This window comes from Myiozetetes cayanensis, unplaced genomic scaffold, assembly GCF_022539395.1.
Source record: "Myiozetetes cayanensis isolate MyiCay16 unplaced genomic scaffold, myiCay2020 scf21, whole genome shotgun sequence".
NCBI classification, from domain to species: Eukaryota; Metazoa; Chordata; class Aves; order Passeriformes; family Tyrannidae; genus Myiozetetes; species Myiozetetes cayanensis.
Genome location: NW_026087423.1, coordinates 3095836 through 3117239, shown reverse-complemented (window position 1 = coordinate 3117239; position 21404 = coordinate 3095836). Strand labels below are relative to the sequence as shown.

Below are 21404 nucleotides of genomic sequence, written 5' to 3'. Positions count from 1 at the left end.
TAAGACAGCGATTCCCAGAGGGGAAAGGGGCGAAGTGAAAATACTTTATCAGCTGCCTACATATGTAAAGCGGTACCCTGGTTGAAAAGCAAAGCCTCTTTCCCTTTGAAAGCTGGGAAGGGAGAGACGGGAGGCGACTGCCTGTGAGCAGGGACAGAAATGACACAGGCACAAAGCCCAGCGCAGCAAACCCCAGGCCTCCCTCCTAAAACACGCTTATCTCCCCATCAGCCCAACAGAACTACCTGGCTGTGGCAAAGATGCATTAAACAAACAAACCCAAACAAACCCCAGATGCGATTCAATGTGGAAAACTTAAAATACACGTGTGGTTTTTAATGTACAGAAATTGTCATTTCGTTCAGACATTAAAAGCACGTTCCGGAGTCCCCGGGGTCAGCAGGGAACTGTCCATGCCCCAAGTTCCTCTTCCACCAGGTTGGGCGGCTTCTGGGATGAAGGGAATCACGTCCCTGCCTGGATTTAAGAAGTGATGCTCAGGCAGGAGCTGCTGGCAGATAAGGATTTTTCCTCCCGCTCTGAATTTAAGGTCTGTTTAAAAAGCTGGGAATACCGAGAGCTGGACACACGGCATAAATCAGCCCTCGGGCTCACAGGGCGAGTGGACGGCACCGGCAACAAGTGTGCTGGCTGCTGAGTCCTCATGGAGGCTTCTCCTGCTCCATCCATCAGCCAGAAACCTGAGAAGATGGAAAAAGAATTAATTCCATGTAGCATCTCCCTGTCACTGCTGGCGAGACAGTGAGGGGAACTCGAGCCAGGCTGGGGGGACGCCAAGTGCCCGGCTCCATCCCGGGCACATCCAGCGGGACAGGAGAGCCCAGGAGGGGATGAGACACCAGGGCACTTCCCATGAATGCATAGAGGCAGGAGGGAGGTAAGAAAGGGGATGGGGGGAGGAAGTGGAGCAAAGCAAGGAGAGAAGGAGGAGAAGAAAGGGAAGGAGAAGTGGCGGCGGGGGGAGAGGGAAGGAGCAGGCGCGCGCGTGCCCATCTGGGCGATGCATCACATTGAAATTGTCCCGCATTAAAAATTCACCAGCCAGTGAATTTTCAAGGGATTTGTAGTAATTAGATGACAAAATGCTGGCAAATCTCAGGCTTGCCAAAGATGTTACTCAGGGGTCAAAGACTCGACACTTTTGGCTGGGTAATTTGTAAGTGTCAATCACACTCAGCCATCAGAGAGAAAGGAGAGATCTAAGGGCTGAATCCTAACGAAGTCCAAGGCTCCTGCCTGCCGTGGCCCCCGCCGCCCCCTCCCACTGCCACACGGGGCTCCAGACCCCCAGCTGAAGCACAAGAGTGGGGTGACTTGGTTTTTTAGTTTTACAATTAAAAAAAAAAGAAACTTCTTAGTTTTAATTTTTCAGCCCAAATTGTTGGTGGAAGGAGCTCCTGCTCCGGTTTGCAGCTGCCTGGGGTGATGTGCCTGTCCTGTTTATCCTGCTGGGGGGGTAGAATGAGCTGTGACATCCCCCTCGGTGTGATGCCTCTGCAGCCCTGTATCAGTTTGTCTGACACGTGGTTAAAATTGCTCCTGGGACAGTCCATCCTCCTGTTTCCCAGGGCTTGCTCAGCCCAGGCTGACACACTGGGCTGAATTCATCTAAAGATGAAATTAAAACAGCTCCTGTCTGCAATCTGCCTGTTTCTACCTCCCCATCGAGTGTCATGGAGCCTCTAGAGCCACCAGCAGCCCCACATGGGTTGTCTCTGCCTGTCTTGGCTCTGCTGAAATAACCGGGGTTAATTTAGACCCCAGCAGGATGCTCCCAGCCCTGGGCTGGGGGAGCAGCTGGAGGGGGGTCCCACTTTGGGCTGAGCCCATGGTGGCAGCTTGTCCCCCACACCCACCTGGAATCTGGGGGAGAAAAGAAATTAAAAGGGTTTCTACTTCATCAGCTTAGAAACCAGACCACAAAATGCAAAATTAAAGCTTTACCCAAAACATCAGGAGAGATCCCTGGCCCTGCCAGGCATGAAGGCTCTGGTTGGGGCTCAAGGTTCAGCAGGAGGGATGAGCCTGAAGTTAAGCCTGGGCTTTGCTGCCAGGCTTTTGGGACAGGGTGGACTCTGAAAAGGCAGGGAATGGCTGTCCAGACCGAGAACTCTTGGGAAGAGATTTCTGCCTTTTGCGCTCTGATTTCTAAGCTGATGAAGTAGAAAACCTTCGGATGGACTGAGGGCATCACCCGAGCACCTCTCCAGCCTCACCAGCACCAGCAGGATGACTGCAAACACAGGTTACACTTCTCTCCAAAGAAGATTTTAGGTCACTGAATGTGGGAGAGACAGAGGCACACATTCCTCTCCATCTCTCGTGGCTTATAAAGCTGTCCTCATTACACCTGCTAAATCCCACCTCTGGTTTTGGGCCATGAGGGATGATTTGAGCTGTAGGCAAGGGACAGGGAGGCTCCAGCCATCAGCTCTAAGGTGCTGCATCTGCTGGGGCATCAACAGCATCTGTCACACCCCAAGGAAAAACACTGCACACCCAAACCCACTTTCCAACACACTTAAATAAGCCAAGTCATGGGAAAAAAACCCTAAAGGTTTGTTTGCTCCAGGCCTCCCAGAGTGCTAGATTTTGTGAGTGTCCTCAATCCAGTGGCACAGGGAAGGGAGAGGTGGGGAAGGAGAGCAGAAGGGCAGGAGGGAAATCGCCTTTGGCCAGAGCTGCTGTGGTTTATTGGAATCCACAGCCATTCCTTGCTGTAGGACAGCAGGACTGTGCTAGGTGGTAACAGAGCCAAGTGGTGCTCTCCAGCCATTGTGCTGCCCTACATAAGGGAGCTGAGGGGACTGTAAACGTGGCTGTAGGTTCCTCCTCAATTTAAAAAGTCATTTAGCAGCTGCAAAGCACCGCCTGGCAGCAGCCAGCCCTCAGAGGGGCAGCCTTCCTCCAGCTACTCAGCAGCTGCCCCTCCAGCTTTTACCCAACCTATTTAAATAGCCTGAACCACGGACCAAGGTCTGCAGAGAGGCTTTTCCATGTTTTTCATCTTCACTTGATCTAACATTACCTTAAGATGCTGCTAGAGGAATATTTATTGGGAAGCAGCAGGGAAGGACTCTGTGACTTCCCAAGTGCCCATCACTGCTGCTGTGTCTGATGCTGGGCATTGGAGAGCTGTTCCCTGTAGCAGGGAGTGTCTGTGGGGTAGCGTCTCTTCCCTGTCAGAGCCTGTTGCCAGCAGATGAAGACCCACAGACCACCTCACTGCACCTGAATGCAGCTTCCATCGCTGCCTCGTTTGCTCTCACAGGAGAAAATTAACCACCAGCAAAGCAAGACCCAAATTTTAATTGCGTGAACACGAAGAAAACCTTTTTTGCCCCCAGATCACCCCTCCTGACTCATGCTACAGACCTCCCTACTACTGTCCTACTCTCATTCCCCTTGTCCCAGTAGCTTTGCTAAGCCCTGAGCTGGGCATGTCACACGTGGGGATGTGGTGACACTGTCTTCATACCCTCCCTGTCCACACTCATGCCCAGCAGCCCAGTGCGGTCCTGGGGCTGGGAGAGAGAGCCAAGCCTAATTACACAGCACTAATTATGGACTGTGGACCATAGGGATCCGGCTCCTGCGGGCCTGAGCCAGGCCACAGCTGCCCCACAGCAGGGGAGGTGGGATACCACCCCTTCTCCAGGGTCCTTCTCCCCACTGCTGCGCTGGCACTTCCCGCATCTCACCGATTCAGGTCACACCGTGCACACAGCGCCTCAGCCAACGTCTGCTCCTGTTCTCTCTGCCTCTCTTCCTAGCTCCAGTTTGGGGTGAAAGCCTCCCTTATTAGCCAATTTGGATACCTATTTACTGTGAATTACTGAGCCTGATTATTATTCATGAATGGCGAAGTCTGAAATCTCAAGCCCGGCCATGCGATTTCTCTCCCTCTCCAATGCATATATTTAGGGAAAACAGGAGGCAGCATGTCTCAGTCACACGGAGCCGTGCTCTGGAGAAAGGAGAACTGCACCCTGCCTCCTCATTCTCCTGCTGTGTTTCCTGGTGAGGAAGGTGGTGGTGGAAGCTGAAGGTGGAAGCTGAAGGTGGTGGTGTCGAATACTGGTCATGGTGTGACCCAGGGTAAGGTCCAGACGTGGTACAGTACTCAGGGGAAGCTCGTGCTCCCCAAATCTCCCTCCAGCACCTCAGTCAACTGCCTTTGCAAATGGGGAAACTGAGGCAGCGAGGGGAGGTGTCTGTGGGAGAGCTTTGCTCCACCGAACAGCAGCAACCTGCCTTCACAGAATCACAGAATCACTGAGGTTGGAAAAGACCTCCAAGATCATTGACTTCAACCTTTGACCAAACACCACCTTGTCAAGCAGCCCAGAGAATGGAGTGCTTCATCCAGTCATTCCTTGAACACCTCTGGGGATTGGGACTCCACCACCTTCCTGAGCAGCTGCTTCCAATGCCTGACCACCAAATTCCTCCTGATGTGCAACCTGAACCTCCCTTGGCACAGCTTCTGAAGCCATTTCTTTTTGTCCTATCACTTAGTTGCCTGGGAGAAGAGAACCCACCTTACCACAACCTCCTGTCAGGTAGCTGTGGAGAGCGAAGTCTCCCCTGAACACACTGCTTCTTCCCTCTCAAAGGACTAGCCACCAAAGCACTGCTTTTTTCCAAGCCTAAACCCTTCCTGTGTGTTTCCTGCCACATCTTGCTCAAGACAACTGCAAACATGCACAGGCACCACCCTCACTGCCTCTGTGAGCAGGCAAGCAAAGCTGGTAAAGTTGCTGGGGAGAAGGGGATGGCTGTTGACAAACAGGCAGAGAAAATGCTCAAGATTCCACAGATCCTGGCTGGAAAACAGCAGGCATGACACAGGGAGATGCAAGCCTGTGCAGCCCTGGCAAAGGGCTGGTGAATGGCATCTCTAGTGTTTTCTGCAAGGAGAAAGCCTTGCTTAGCCCTTCACCACTTCCCAGAGCCCCACTCAGTGGGGACACCCAGGAGGAAGACTTTGCAAAGGCAAGATGGGACTAGGGGAATGGGAAGAGCTGAAATTTGTGATTTGTAGGTAGGAGCAGTGCAATGGTGATGAAAAGAAACCACCAGAGCTCACAGAGCAGGATGCTCCCTGCCTGCTCTGACTCTTCTGCCCCCTCCTCCCATGGAACAGGGAGAAAAACAACACAGATTGTGGTCGGGAGCTTTCCAGAGGCAGTGAGTCACTTTGAGCAATCAAAGAGGGGAATGTGCCACAGCCTGGCTCAGCAGAGCCACGATGCCTCAGCCCTGCAAGCAGAGGGGCTGGCAGTGCCCAGCAAAGCCAGGCCTCTTGGATATCCTCTCTGCCTTGCCTGCTGTCCCTGTAAGTAGATAACAGCCCACACAGGCCTCTGGCAACAGGCAGCAATGAAGGAGTGCTGGTTCTACATTAAAACCAGTTAACCCTCTCATTCACTAAAAAGGTTGCATTTGAATAATATCCTAATCCAATTCCAGAGCTGGCCCTGGGGAGGGGGATATGGAGAGTGCCTGGGGAACAGCCACAGATGTCACAGCTCCTGCTGTTGTCCAGCTTGCTGGGGTCTCACCCTGGATGAAGATGTCACAACCTGCCAGAAGCCCACCAGCTCCAACCTGGGATCTGCAGACCCCATGGGGACCCTGCATTGTATCCCAGCATCCCAGAAGACAGGACTGAGTATAAACTACTGGTTTCAGCTCTCCAATGGGGAGAGCATGTGCTGAGACAGACTCCCTGAGCTCATCTACGGTGGCTGTACCCCAGCTCTTGTCTGCAGAGCAGTGGGTGATGACGGGCTTGGAGCTGCTCATCCCCTCTGCCATCAGCACAGCCTGGGTAAACACACCCATCCCAAAAAGGACACCTGGTGAGCACCCTGCCCCCAGGTGCCCAGCTCTCCCCAGGGAGCACAGGGCAGCCGAGGGGTGACCGGCGCACACGGTGACACCGACCCTGGGGTGCCAAGAGCCAGGAAAGTGAGGGGATCAGGGCTATAGCTCCCCACAGCCTCATTACAACAATTAATGTGCAATCATTTGTTATAGATACAACCTTTCTGAATAATAGTTGTTGCTAAAAGAAACTATTATCCCTCCCAAACAAAACAAGTGCCTTGTGATGGTGTTCAGCTGGAGAAGCACCACTGAGGTTAAGGACCAGTGGGAGGCTGTTTCCCAGCTTTAACTACGTGGACAGTTAAGAGAGTTTGCATTATTTTATCATTAGGATTGTTTCAGATCAGAGGAAAAAAAACCCCAGGCAGTGGGGAGTGATGAATTTCCTGCAGACCTATTTAGGCAATCATTTTAATTCAGGGTAATTAGCAGGTATATGTTCGTTTTCAGAAAATTCCCGTTAAACCCACTGTAATTTTAGGGGTGCAATGTGTGGGATTCTCAACATGTAACAAAGAAGTGGAGCCTTTGCTGGTGGAGCAGGAATTAACTCAGAACAGTTCTCCAGAGCTGTGATCAGCACTTTCATAATTAATGTCCAGGCACATATATATCTGTATACACATACACAGCCCCCCCGCTCACATCAAACAGATTTCCTTGATACCAAATTGCCTGAAAAATTAACCAATGTCAAACTGCTCAACAAGATAAGTATCATTAAGGGAAAAAGAAAATCTTCATTACGTTTGAAGGTACGGAGAAAAAAAAAACAAGAAACCCTCATGAATGTTTTCCAGCCTGTTTCCAGACCGGGAAATAACATGTTTTAAAACATATCAAAGGGTTAAATTAATTTTCATTAAAATTTAAATTTGAGAAGGCTCCCTCTCTTCTTTCCTCCCTCCTCCCCCTTTGAACGTTTGACTGGCAACCATTTCATATTTCAATCTCGGCAGAACAAATTGAATTAGATGTTGAAACCAAACTCTGCTCTGTTCTCTAAAGCCTACATGCTCTGCTTGCGCTAATCCTTTTCGTCGCCGCTGCAGACCTCAGAGACACTCAGCAAGAAACCTGCCCCGCCACAAAAGACAATGAAGGGAAAGAGGAAAAAAAAAAAGAAAAAAAAAGAAAACCCCCCCAAAAACCCCCACACCAAACCAGGAAAAAAAACCCCAGGAAAATCCAACCCCAACCTGCAACACTGCAAAGCTTCGCTTAAATCATGTGCTGGGTGATACACGTGCCTGGAAGGGACCCTGCCCGGCTCCTCTGTCCCCTGTGCTGGCTGTCGGCTGCTGGTTGGTCCTTCACACCCAGGATGTTAAAACATCCCTGCCAAATGTAAATTTAATTTAGCTAAGGGTAAAATTTCCCTGCAGTGATCACCCAGTGCCGAGCTGCTGGGACCAGCGATGGTCAGCAGGCAAAGGCAGTGGGGAGACGCAGAGGGAGCGGGGATGGGAATGTCACTCACCAATGCTAAGCAAAAAAAAGGGGGGAAAAACCACGTCACCACTGCAGGTGACACACTGACACCTCCTTTGGCAGCCCTGCTTCTACACCTGTGCCTCAGTTTACACATCTGCAAAGGGCAGGGTGGATGCACTGGAGCTGCCATAAGGGATGAGGGCTTTACACCGCAGCTCTGTAGGGATCCCAAAGGGAGGTCTGTCCCCTGAGCCAGCACCTCCTGGCCCCAACAGCAGGAATGTCTGGTGTTGGGGTCTGGGAAGCCTCTCAGTGGCAGTAGCAGGGCTCTGGAGCTGCAGCACAGCTCAGGGGACCAGCGCAGGGTGTCAGAGCTCTGGTCACTGAGCAGGAGTGCTCAGCCTCCTCCCGGGACTGCAGGAAGAGCCAGGGACCCTCAAGCCCACCAATACCAAGCCCCAGGCCCCGTGGGAGGATGGGTTTTGGGAGAGAAAACAGGAAGGTCACATCTGTGTCCCAGAAGAACTGGGACAGGACCCATCTGTAAGCACAGGGCTTGCCTGGGCTCTGAGCAACACCACGTGCCCTGCCCCTCCTGCGCTGCTCCATCCCTCCCCTCCTCAATCCCTCCCCAGCTCCATCCTCGGGCTGCAGAAGGTGTTAACAGCAGGTACACCTGGAGGGATCCTTAAATCAGAGCTGCTCTGAGGGGACAAACATTATGTGGAAGACCCAGCACTGCCTGCAGAGGCACTGCACGAAGCAGGCACTTGTTTAACCCAACCTGGATTATTCCTGTGGTCACGTAAGCACCTTCCCTTTCCTCAGGAGGGTCCCGGTGCTGTGCTCGTGCCCAGTGCCAGCAGCAGCCTGGGCAGGCACCTGGATTAACTGGGTTATTGGTTGGCTCCAGGCCCAGATGCGCCTGTGGTTCAGGCAGCCAGCGGTGGTGTGAGCTGAACAAAAGTCTGGTAATAAGTAAGGTTATGAGCATCCCACTGCTCGGTGTACTGGGCACCACCTCGCAGCAACAGGCAGAGACTGCCGAGAGGAAAACAGCCTCTCTGGCAGTAATGTGCATCACACACACACACACACTCTAATGTCCATCACACACACACACAGAGTGATGTGCACCTCACACACACACACACACACACACACTCTGATGTGCATCTCACACACACAAACACCTGCGAGCGCAGGGCAGCTTCCCGGGGTGGATACACAGAGAACAGGCCCTGCTCCCACTCAGCACCACCCAGGATATGTGCAGCACACAGGCCTGACAGCACCCTGCAAACCAGGAGACCCCTGGGCCGCTTAGATGAGATTTAGGAACAGGAGTCATTTCTGGGGGCTGGAAAAATGGGAGTTGGATGTGGTGAAATCATTCCCTCGGTGGTGTTGAGCAAACACAGCGCTGCTGGAGGTGGCACCACAGGGAACTTTGTGTCCAGCATGAGGGATTTGTCAGCCCAGTGCCCCAAGCCACTTCCTTGTGGGTACAGCACCAATGTCATGCACTTCTCTCTCTTGGCCCTGCATGAGTTTCTCAGCCCAGGGTGGGGTTTCCCCACAGTGGAGGTGGGCAGCCAGTCCATCAGTGGATGGAAAAAGAGGGGCAGAGTGCAGGTCAAAGGGACCTAGGAGCCCTTCTGGTGTTCTCCAGACACTGTGATTGGTGAATAGGTTTCCTACCAGCAATCCAAGGTCTCCACCGTGGCCAAAAACACAGGCAAAGCAGATCCATGAGCCTGTCTCAGCTCTCTTGAACCCACCCAGGGTGTGCCTGGTGGTCTCAAAAGGAGGAGGGGGGCTGGCAGGACTGCAAAGTGTTTGTCCATAGGGAACCATCTACTTCTGGCTGCCTCCTGCCAAATTCTGCCACCCCACACTCTCCAGCCTCAAGATGTCCAAGAAAGATGCCAAGGAAGAGTGATGCCAGCCAGGACTCGAGACAGCATGAACCACACCTTGGGGAGCATGGTGCCCTTGGAAGGAGCGAACCATGAAGGCCCTGGGTGATAGCAGGAAAAAGGCCTTTGCCAAACTATCTGTTTCAAGGTGGCAGCTGCAGGTTGGTTTCCAAACAGGCATTTTTATTTCTTGGCAGCCCATCTGTTCTCCCCCAGCCACAGTGAGGGCCAATTCGTGCCTTGACAGCGATTTCTGCTGCAGCAGCATTTCTGCTGCCTTCCCTCGTAGGGAAGCAAACACACAGGGGAGCACACAGGGACACATGCAGTGTGTGCACTCACTTCTACATGGAGGCTAAACCCAGCCCAAATCCGGGCTGTACCCCCTGAGACCACAGCCGTGAGCTTGTGGGGTGACAGGGGGCAGGGGCAGAGGGTGAGACCCCTGCTTGGAGACTGCTGAGCCTCTGCAGTTCCACCTTCTCCTCCGCTTGGCACTGACAACCCTGTGGCAGCCCAAGCCATTCTGACCTTCAGGGCCAGCTGTGCCCACCACAGCCCCACTGCCCTGGTACCCACCTCACCAGACACCAGGCAGCTGTTACATGTCCTCATCTCTGTTGCTCTCCTCCTCTTCCAGCTGCTCCAGGATTTCATTCAAAATCTCTGATCGTTTTTTCTTCTTTGAGGGTTCTGTCCAGGCCCGGGTGGCAGCAAAGGGGGCAAGAAGAAAAGCAAAAATTACAACCTGGACTCACACACAGCTCACTTACCTGGGAAGGGATGAGGGGGCTGGAGGTAGCAGGATACCTCCAGTCCCCTCATGCCCCTTCCAGGTAAAGCTCCTCAACTGTCATGTAGTCCTCCTCCCCAACCAGGTCCTGGCAGGGCACCATGGCTGGAGCTGTGACTCTGTACCTTTTACCTGTGCTTTAGTTCACAGGCTTTGCTGAAAGCAAACAGCCCCAGCACCCCAACAGGCTCACTGCTGATGCCAACCCTTCCCGTTCACCCCAGCTCACCCATCTCCTGTGGAAAAGTGGTTGCAAGACTGACCCAGACACCACCAACCAACACAGACCCACCAACATCCTCGCTGAGACCATGCAATTCCTACAGCCCAGTCCACATCCCTCACCTGGCTCTGCCCAGACAGCTGGGGCAGGGATGTCCCTGCTTTGCTCCTCCTGCCCCACACCCACAGCACTGTCCTGTGACCCCCTGGCTCCCCAAGCTCCCGTGGGGTGCAGCACCATGCATCCCTCCCCACCGATGCTACAGCCAGCAAGGGAGGGCAAGAATCCCCCGGGGGCTGCCAGCACCTGAGTGAGCGTCCCAACCTCACATCAGGGTGACAAAACCATTTGGTCCCTGTTCTGAGGCCAACACCCCCCCCTCTCTGGTGGGCAAGAAATGCCCTCCTGGCAGGAGCCACGGCACAGCCCCCTCTCCCCCCGCTCGCTCCCCAGCCAGCGGCTCCCGCTTGCGAGCAGCACATGGAGAACAGCTGTTTAAACCCTGCTTTCAGACATCAAAAGCCTCACTGGGTTTCTCAAACAAACAAACATACCATAGGACTAAAGAAAAGGTGTAAAATAAATAAATGGAACAAGCTGTGCATTTTCTTTTAGTATTACAGCTGCTGCGGGAGATAAACAACAAGTAAATGTCACAAAACATCAATACAGAAGAAATTAACCTGACAAAAGCTCACATTCCCCCCCCCACTCCGCCTCCCCCCAACTCCCAACAATTTTGCATTTCTGGAGTTCCCATCTAATGATTTTATTTTTCAATTAATTCTTTGACAGAGAGCCAGAATCTGCCTCCCTTCCCCCCGGGGGCTGCAGGGACAGGGGTGCTGGTGGACCCCGCTCCCCTCCCAGCACCCACCCCGCTGAGCTCAGGGGAGCCAAGAGGGACCACAAGGTGCCACCCCCAAGACCCTCCAGCAGCTCTTCTCAGTTCAATCACCCAAAGGCACAAGGGATAACCCCCCCTGGAGAGAGGTGCCAGCTCAGCAGTTCTCCCTTGCCTTTACTCTGCCCTCATGCTTGGGAACAGCATCAAACCATGGCCTCAGCTCCCAAATCCATTGCAGAGAAGTGTGTCCTGCACCTGCCACCCCTTCTCCACCAGACCCCGATGTGCCCCCTGCAGAAAGCCTGCATGGAAGCAATGATGGGGGCTGCGTGGAGGAGGATGTGGGATGCTGGATGCAAAGGGAGCATCCCTAAACAGAGTGCTGGACCCACAGCACCTGCCACGGCAGGGGCTGGCAGGGGAAATGCTCCCCACTGCATCCTCCAGATTCACCAGCTTGGCCATGGGGAGCACTGGGAACATTCTCCCATGGTGTAAAGCGGAGGAAAACGGGAAAATAAAAACCCAGGAGGGTGGGGAAGCGAATTGGTTCAACTTCCGTTCTGCTGCTCCAAGCTGGTTAAGGTTTGCCCGCTAACGATCCCATTTGCTTCCTTTAAACAATAGCCAAAGCCGGCGGGGGTGGGCCGAGAGGGGGATTACCACGGGATTAGAACGTGGCAGGGTTGCGGATGCCACGCTAATCCTGCAGGGTTTTACTCTCTGGCTACGGCATGTGTTTGCATTAGTTACAGATGCTCTCTTAAAAAAAAAAAAAAATCTAAAAGAAAAAAAAAAATAGAGAAGAAGAAAGGAGAAAAAAGGGAGGCCAAATGGCTGGGAGGTGAAGGAAAAGGAGCAGCCTGAGGGGCTGCGGCCAAAGGAGGAGCAACCTCAAAGGTGATGGGGAGAGGGAAGACTTTTCCCACCCTGCCAGGGAGGATCAGGTCCAGAGTGGAACATGCCTTCCCTTGCAAACCCCCAACTTCCAGCAAACAACTGTAAGTAACAGGGCTGAGCCGCACTGGGGCTCCACTGCTTTACACCCACCCACAGCCTCTGCTGCGAGCAGGGCCCTTGCTGGAAACACTCACAACTGCAACCCCCTCCTCACGCAGCTCCCTCACTCGCCCTCCCCTCCTTCCACCCCGTCCTTCCTATAAAAAAAAAAAATAAATCCCCCACAAGTCATTCCTTCCCCTTTCTCGCGTCTCGCGCAAAATTCCCCATCTGTCAATTTAATTCTTTGATCGATGGGAAAGAGCAGGAAAAAACGGCCCAGCACAGCTGGCTTCCCAAGTTAGCCCTGGCAGGATACCGGCGGCCCCGCTGGAGCCGGCTGAGTGTGATGTTTGTGAAGCGCAGAGAACACAAGTCAATAGTAATTTAGCTGGATTGGGAGCAAGTGCCTTCCCTGCACGGACTGCGGGCTCCCGGGAGAGCGGGAGCGCTGCCTCCCTCGCAAACCTGCCCCCAGCAAGGCTTGCCAGGGTGGAGCTGCACCGGCAACCTGGGCAAGCAGGGGAGAAAAGGGGGTTTGAGCTGTCCACAGACCTTTGGTGGGCTGTGGTTATGTGGGTGCAGGAGATGTTGCAGGTCAGCACCGGGGCTCTGGATGCGACCCCAGAATGCTGCTCCCTGTGCAGGGCATGGATCCAGATCTGCCTCTCACCCCAGGGCTGGCAGTTCAGCTGTAGGGCAGTGGGATCCCTTTGTCACTGTTTTGGTGATGGTTTCAAGGACATCAGTGATCCTTGTTTTACTTGTTTCCCACTCAGGAGCCAAGACGCTGTGGGTGGCAGAGTTTGTCATCCCTCACTGCCCTGATGTAGGACTTGCCACAACCCTGCTCCAGGTTATGAGCTGGATTAGAAACCCTAAGGACAACTGTTGGTCTACCTTTCCCTGGCTTCTCCTTAACAAGTTAGATTAGATAAGTTTATCCACAGCAGCACCAAATCCTCTCCTGTCCCAGCTCTCAGGCTCTCCACATACCTTGAGGCAGTGGGTCCCCCTAAATTACGAGTGGGGTGCAATTAAAACTCGAAGTGGCTTTTTGTCTTCTAATACAAGGTGCTCCTGCCTCAGAAGGAAAAGAAGGTACTCTCAGAAATGAACAAAAAGCCTTAAAGCTCTTACAGACTGTGCTCAGGGAGGCAGGAGAGCCAGTGTGGAGCACAGTGCTGCAGTCCCAAGCATCAGAGCTGTGGCTTCATTCCTGACAGCATTACTGAAACCACCTCTGGTAGTCAGTGACCACATCTGGGGTCCTCACTTTCTCGTGGAACATTACAAAGCCTCAGAACAAGCCATAAAGAATGACCTGAAAACTACACAAAATGGGAAGGAAGCCTATTCCATTTTATTGCATCTATTAGACCTATTGAAAAGATGGCTCAGAAGTGGCCTGATTGCCACGGCAAACGTCTGCACGGAAAAAAGATTTGGGAGACCAGACCTCTCTTTAACTTAACAAATAACAGCAGAGACCTGGAACTGGAAGCCAAATCTCTGTAAATGATGTCTAGAAATTAGGTGCATAATTGTAGTGGAGAGCAGTCAGTGGTAGGACATGTGTCTCACAGCCCAGGTCTGGACTTGGAAATACTCCAGAGTGTTTCTTTACTAAGACAAAGATGATGGGGATGACACTGGAGCTGCTGGATGAAAGGTTTTGGCTGCTGCTACTCAGGACACCTGTAAGATCAAGGTGGCTTTCAGAGAAAGGAAAAATGACAAAGGCTCCCCCATGGGCTAGCAATGCTCAACCCTGCACAGAAGTTTAGGGCAGGAAGCAAGGAATAAGCTGAGATGGACAGTGGGATAAGGCCTACCACACTGTGCCTTTATATGGCATCTGCCTCCACATCCTGCTTCCCAGGCACTGCTGGTTGGGCTTGGCTTGGGGAGCAACTTGAAGACAGCAGCAGTGGTGGCTTTTGGGGACAAAGAGCAGCTGAGGACACAAGGCACTTCAGTCTTGACTGCTTCCTGAACCTTGAAGACTCTAAATTATCTTTTCTTTCCCATTACCAGCTCAGTCCCTTCCTACCTGGAGATAAGGGACCAGATGGGCCTGGCCACTGCAGCCTGCAAAGCTCTGAAAAGACCCTCACAAGTCACCCACACTGAGGTGGGAGGGAAAACCTCAGGGGGACATCCATGAGCAGTACAGGCATGTCTGAGGTGCTCCTGGGGAGAGGAGAGTGGGGGAAATGGGTATGAGCAGGAAGAAGTGAGTTTAGTTTCTGGTTGACAGCACCTGCTCTTTTATCACCAGTGCAATGAGATGTGTGGTCTCAGCCCAGCTGAGTGGTGGCTGCAGGGGCAGGGAGGATGCAAGGCAGGGTAGCACTGCTGTGTTTGCTCCCTGTGGGAAAACCAGCCTCCTGCTACACCGGGGAGGAAAGGTGAAGGAGCATCGCCCTGGGGGCTGCAAGCAGGGTGGTGGCTGCTGTTCTTCCCTCTTTATCACTATCACACTCTGCACCCTCACAGCAAGAGGGTCAGGGTGCAGCTCCCTCCCCCACCTCAGAGCCACTGGGAATCGCTGCCAGAAACCCGCCTTGAAATCAGGAGAAGGCACTTCCCAAGGAAATAAAATCCCAGCCGTGACCCTCCAGCCTGCCAGGGCGGTGTGGAGAGGCCGAGACCTGGTCCCAGGCACCGGTCAGTGCCCGCCTCAGTGCCCCAGCCTGGCTTTGTTATGGAGATGCGCTCCCGGCAGGTCCCGCTCTGCCGCAGGATTAGCTGCCGGCAGTTTTGCAGCGGAGGACGCGCCTGTGCATCAGCCAGGGCTGGACTCATTGGATGTTATTGCTCTCCCCTGGAGACTGGAGCATAGCAGTGGCTGCTGCTTCCATCCCATTCCCCATCCCTAAAGATGGGGAGTGATAACCTGGCTCCTGCTTTTCAGTCGAGCCCCTGGGGCCACTTCAGCTGCGAGGCTGCATTCCCCTTGGGATGTGAAAATGCTCTTCCTGCTGCTCTCCCCGAGTCTCCAGCTCGGTGAGGGAGAGCCCAGACAAGAAGGCTGGAGTAAAGGCAGACAGAAACCTGGGGGACATGGCAGAGCTCAGAGGCAGCAGCCAGCATCTGCTGTGAGTCTGCAACAACCCCAAATCCAAGACTATTTATTTCCCCCTGGACTGAGCAAAGTAGAAAGGAGGGAAGGAGATGCTGAAGACAAAACTGGGTGCATGAAATACCACATCTGCTCCCTTCTCCACTCAGGTGGAGATTCATGTTACTGTGACTAAGCACGATGTGTCCCACCTCCAGCCCTGGGTTCTGGGTGGGCACATCCAACCCCCAGCTGTTTCCACCCTCCCTGCTGCCTCAGTTTTCTCTTTGGCACCACGTGGGAGAACAGCCTCTGGATCCCAGCACTTTGCTCCACACCTTTCTGGTTTTACCCACCCTCAGCCCTTCCAGCACCAACCTGCAGCTTCCCTGGCCTGGAATAACCAGCCCTGCACACACTATTTCAGGAACACGTGGCCAGACCCTGCTGGAGTCAGGATCACTAAATAACCGAGGCATGCTGCTCTTCCATCACCAGGGATGATGTGATGTGCAGCCCCACAACTCCTCCTGCCAAACCCCCGGGCCATGGGCATGTGGTGAGGGAGAGGAGAGGCTGGGAGTGGATGCAGGAGGAGGCACATTGATCTCCAGCTTAGCCCTCCAGCCCAGGGGAGCCCTTCCTACATAAATATTTGCCAAGCAATGCATTTGTGCCTGTCGATGGCTGTCAATAGGAGCCTGCAGTGCTGTCATCCGCAGGGCTGTCATTCTCAACCTGATCCAAACAGCCCTCTCTGCGTCTCAACCCATGGCCAAATTATTGGTCCTTTTTAATCTGTGTGCTGCGTACCCCCAGCTCTGGAGTGCCCTGGGGTGCCAGGGGATGGAGCAAAGGCACCGTGGTGGCAGGTGGCATTGAGGTGCCTCGGCAGTGCCAGCAGGCAGAGAGTTAACTGGCTCACACGCACAGAGCTGTCAGACAAAGCCCTGGCCTGGCTGCCTCCTGCTTCCCCCTGCATCCTCAGGCTCCAGCATCTACCTGCCAGCTCCCACAAGCCGGCAGCAGTAGGGAAAGGGCTGGCGAGGACCAGCAGCGTGTGCCAGATGGGATGGTGCCAGCCAGGCTGCAGTGACAGGCCAGAAGGATGCTGTGTGTGTTACCGTGGAAATGGTCTGCTGTCTTCCGTCTCAGGGCCTCCAGCGTCTCCTCCGTGTCTGCCCACTCCAGGACCAGCCTCCGGCCGTACAAATGTGTGCTGTGGCACAGGGCGTAGAAGGCTTTCTGCAGAAGCAAGATTAAAAAAAAAAAAGAAAATTAAGAGGGAAAATAAGAACAGATTCACATGAGGAAAAGCAAAAGATGTCCCTCTCTCTGCCCTGAAGCTAAAAGGCCACCAGAGAACATCCTACTCTGAGTGCTTTGCTCTGACGGGGTGGGATTCATCTCCATCAGTGGCTTTGACTGGATCGTTTATCTTCTATGTACTTGCAGCAGAGCAAATACCCACTGCCATTCCCTCAGGCTGCTGCTCATGGGAACAGGCTGAAATCCAGCACAGGGAGCAGCTCAGGGATGGGACCACACCTGAGCCAGGAAAGCTGCAGCCTGGAAAGGCTGTCGAGCCTTGGGGTAGCACTAGTGGGGTTAAGAGAAAACCAGGACTCTCATGGGTAACCTCATGACTCTGCCACCCTGTCCTCTGCTGGCACACAGGAAAGCATGGCTCAGGTGTGAGCAGAAAGGTTCCTTTCTGCTTAGGGGCAACATGTTCGAAAGCTGCCTTCCTCTCACCAACCATCTTGTGATATTGGCCACAGTGGCAGCAAATATGGCAGAGCAGGAGCCATTGGAGAAGTCCTCTCCTCTTTCTGCCTATGGTGGTTTGCTATGTTATAGAAATCCTGAGGTTTCCTCACTGTTAGATCTTGCTTAATAACATTTATGCAGCTCTTGGTGATGTGGAATACAAGTCTGCTGGCCAGCTCAGATGGCTTTTTATACCTGAAGGCAACCAGCAGAGACACTCAGAAAACAGCAACTTGATCCAGGGAAGTTTGGCTTTGTCCTTATTTCCCCCAGACTTTCAAGGAAATTCAGGACTGAGCAGAGTTGGGCCCATAATGCAAATACACAAACATGTTGGTCATGTATTTTCATCCCAGGCACAAAGTACTCCACAGTACTGTAACACATGACTGGGCACAGGGGGAGAGAAATGCCCCAAATGCTCTTTTAAGAGCCCCAGCTAAGGCTGGGATTAGTTCAGGTTATGAGCTCTGCAAACTCATATCCTTGGAACAAATAGGACCACAGAAACACATCCTGCAGTCCAACAGGGACCTGTCCTCTCCTCTGGAGGCCCTCAAAACAGCTCCAAAGCTGTTCTGGAGAAACCCAGACCTCTCCTGTGAGCCATTTGCTAAATGGCAACTTTGAACCACTGTGGTTGTCCCCAAATGCCACATGTCTGGGCAGAGGGGCTTCTCCTGCAAGATGCTTTGCTGCCCACAACTGCTCCTCAGCAGGCAGGACCCTCTTCGGGCCACTGGGTTATGAAACTCAAAAACCTCCCCACTTCCAGTGACCAGCACTCAGTAACCTGCATTTCCCCCTTCTTCTGAATCCCTTTCTCATTTGCTACAAAAAAGAGAGATGAGGAGCAGCAGCACCACCAGCTCCATAGCATGGCTGACATTCCCACTGTCCAACTGTCACCAGCTCCCCAGAGTGACCCCGGAGGGTGGCCCCTTTTTGGGATTCACATTCCTCTTGGAAGGGCTGCACGCTACAGCTGTTTTTATTTGCTGCTGCTGTGTTTTAAAGGCCTATCTTCCAATTAGCAGAGCAATGTGTTGGCTTAAATAAACACTCGGGGGGGAGGCGGCAGGAGGGAGTTGTGATGGCTGTTTACGTTGGCAGAACAAGCTTTTTCCAAAGCCTGGCAGACAACTGCAGCTCTGATCGCCGGGTTTCATTTGTCAATTTATACTTTTTAATTCCTCACTTCCCACAGCACAGGGAAGAGGAAGGTTGGATGACAGGGCTCTGCAGCAGGTCATGGAGGAGGGCAGACCGTGAGGAACGGGGTGTAACATGCGGTGCTTGGTGGTCTCTCGTCCTCTGAGCCACTTCTCTGTCACCTCCTCCTCCTCCTCCTTGCAGGATTGCTTCCACGCCTCACCAGGCACACACAGCTGCTCAGCCCAGTCTGGGATGAGCCATCCTCTAGTTCTGCTGGCAGCACTGGGAAAGGTCATGGAGCAAGAGGGAAGGCAGATGCTGCCATCAAGTTGTGTTGCATGAAAAGAAACCCACTGGGAGAGACGCATCTGCCAGCAGCCTGGTGACATTGGCCCTTCCCGGCCAAACAGATTCCCAAAATGAGCTGGTTTGCACCCAGGATGAAGGAAAGCTCCAGCCTGTGCTGGGAGCTCTGCTCCCTGTGACCCGTCTTCCAGACAAGCTCCCGGAGCTGGGGCTGCAGAAGAGAAGCTGCACATCTCAGGTGACAAACACACGAATGTCACTTCTCTGGAAAAGAGCTAAAAAAATGAAACGTAGCTCTTCACTGCTCTGAGAGGAATTAAGACTTTTTCAGGGGGACAAAAAAAGAGAAATCACCGATGATTTAAAAGACAAAGAGATGAAGGGGAGAAATGCCATTCCCATACATCCACACTGCTGGAAAGCTTCCAGAGAGAGGAAGAAATTTGCCACTGCTGCTGTTCCAAATGAAAAGACAGGTAGGGAAAAAATATATTTTAATTAGGTGAGAAATATGAAATGAGGACAAGCAGGCTGGCTTTCACAGAAAGTGGGGCTGGAGGCAGGAGCTATTTTTGGGGTGCAGCTGCTCCACCTGAGCATCTCCCTTCCCAGGACACTTCTTTTTAGGACCCAAGCACCGAACAGCCAGAGGGTTGTGTAACGGTGTCCCAAGAGGGGATAAAGAGAGGTGTGGTGCCCACTCAAGAGAGAGACCCACCAGAGAAGACCTTCAATTCCCACAGCCTCACATCCTCTTACACCTTTAAGAAAAGGGAAGCCTTTGCCAAACAAGGCTCCTTTTTAAATGCCAGAAAAGGATTTTGTTAAAGGTGCATTTGGCAGCACACCCCACTGCCAGACCACACCGAAGGCTGTAGGTCCCTTGTCAAACCTCCTCACAGGCCCCTTTTGCTTTCCAAATGCTTTAGGGGTTGCATGAAAAACCTATGCACTTCTCCCCTTGGAAAATAGGATGTGAGCAGGCTTAAGAATTTAATTTCTGAACATTTTTTTGAATATGATTTTGCAGAGTTTGGTTCGAGCTTAATGTTCCGGCTCAGCACGGCAAGATTTTCTTGCCACCTCCGGGTACGGCTTGGGCAGGGTTAGAGCCCAGGAAGTGGATGGAGACGTGGACAGAGCAGGGAAAAATGGACAGAGAAAGGCTGGTACAGCAGCTTAACAATGTCTGTGAGATTGAGAAAGGAAATTTCAAAATGAAAGGGTGAACAATAAACCCAGATGAAGCCCAGGCTGTTGGGACGAGACAGACAGAGCTCTGGAGCAGAGCCTGCTGTGCCAGGGCGATGGAGAGGCAGAGATCAGAGACTGGACCATGGCATCTGTCACCTCCAAGTGTGACAGCTCCATCCCTAACTGCTGTACTACTTTGGAGGACAGGGCTGCTCTGCCTATAGATTCCCCCTTGCCCTATTAAATACTCAAGCCGAAGAGCCTTCGGGCTGGAATCATTAGAGGGACAAAGGGTCAACAACATTAGGAGATTGATAAATATCCCTTCCTTGCAAGGACCAGTCCCAACTGAGGATGCTCTCTGCAATGCCAGCTGCACACAAGGATTTTTCCTTCCGTGTGTGTGCATTTTTAAAGCGTCGGCTGTCTTTCCCAAATGGGCAATTTCTATTTGGAGACCAGATGTATTTTTATATCAACAGGGGAGAAAAGTGGAAACTCGGCTTCCAGTTAATAGTTCAAAAATAAAAACAATTCCACAACAATTCTGCACAGGGAACATCACGAAACACGAATGGTTAGTGCTTCCTTAAAGGGAGTTATTTTGTTATTGCCAGTGGATCAAAGTTCCCCTGCTCATCCCTAACTTCCATGCACTCCCAGCTAGTGGCCAGCTGGCACTGGAGGTTTAAAAACAAAGGCTGGATCAGCCTCTTTGTGAATATCACTCTGTCCCTCCCACTGCTGTCTCTGCCGTGGGTTCCTCCCCGTTCCCGGGCGTCGCACGTGTGCGTGCCGTGATCTGTTAAATGTTCGCGACACAGGAGAGAGAGGGCTGCTAATTTCATCTGATGGTGGTGTAACACTCCCAGTCGAGGTCCATCCATCACCCTGGGAGCCGTCAAACGCCCCCAGAGACAGCCCCGGCCACAGACGCCACCGTGGGAAAGCCAGGAGTGAGACTGGGGCTCTGAAGGATGAGCAGGTGATGGGGAGAAGGTGCTGCCACCAGCAGCCTGAATGTCATGCCTGCCTGAATGTCACCTCCCTGCCTGCCAAGGCGACCCACAGCCTGATGTTCACCCCTCCGGGGACAACACCTTTTGGCAGGGCTGGCTCCCCTCGAGCAGGTGGCAGAGCATCAGGGGAGGCTGAGAAGACAAAACGAAGCCTGATGGGACAAGATCTGCAGGCACAGCATCAGGAGGTTCAGATGGGGAGCCCCTCATCTCTATCCTGGCTTTGGAAAATCTCCGTGTGCGCTCCCACAGTTCCAAGCAGCCGCGGTTGTTGAGAGAAAAAGACAAGCACGGGAGGTCACAGGCTTTAAATGCCCAACAAAGGCAGCCCAACTATTCTATTACAAACCCATCGTGTTTTATAAGATGCTTATAAGCGATTTCCAGATTACCACTCTGAGCAAAAAACGTCACTGGCAGTCACAGCTATTCAGCTCAGAGGTCTCCAGGCCCACTCCCCTCCTCTCTCATTTCACTAAGCAATAAACTCTAAGCCAATTATGACCGTGTTTACAATATTCAGGATCCTATTCATCAATACACCGTGCATCCTTTTCCAGACGGCCAATGGAGTGTACTTGATGCGCCACTTGTGAGACAATTAAATCCCTCAAAGAGATGAGGGTGGAAAAAAAATATGAAGAAGAAGAAAGAAGAGCTGCTTTGCTGGAAAAGAAGAAAACCCCACTGAGAGCTCTTCCACAGGGCACCTTGTTCCCTGCGCACTGAAATCCCACAGCTTTGGGAGCGGTGCCCTGATCCAGAGTC

General features: G+C 52.7%; 1 protein-coding gene across 1 annotated transcript in view; it reads right to left on the bottom strand.

Moving 5' to 3' along the window:
- Positions 1–295: 295 nt before the first annotated feature.
- The window catches only part of RBM19 (RNA binding motif protein 19), a 63352-nt gene continuing 42243 nt past the window's right edge, over positions 296–21404 (bottom strand). The window contains 3 exon segments of the mRNA XM_050318659.1: positions 296–701; positions 9846–9959; positions 16317–16437. Of these exon segments, the coding sequence (XP_050174616.1) occupies positions 9868–9959; positions 16317–16437 (213 nt within the window). The 3' untranslated portion in view covers positions 296–701; positions 9846–9867.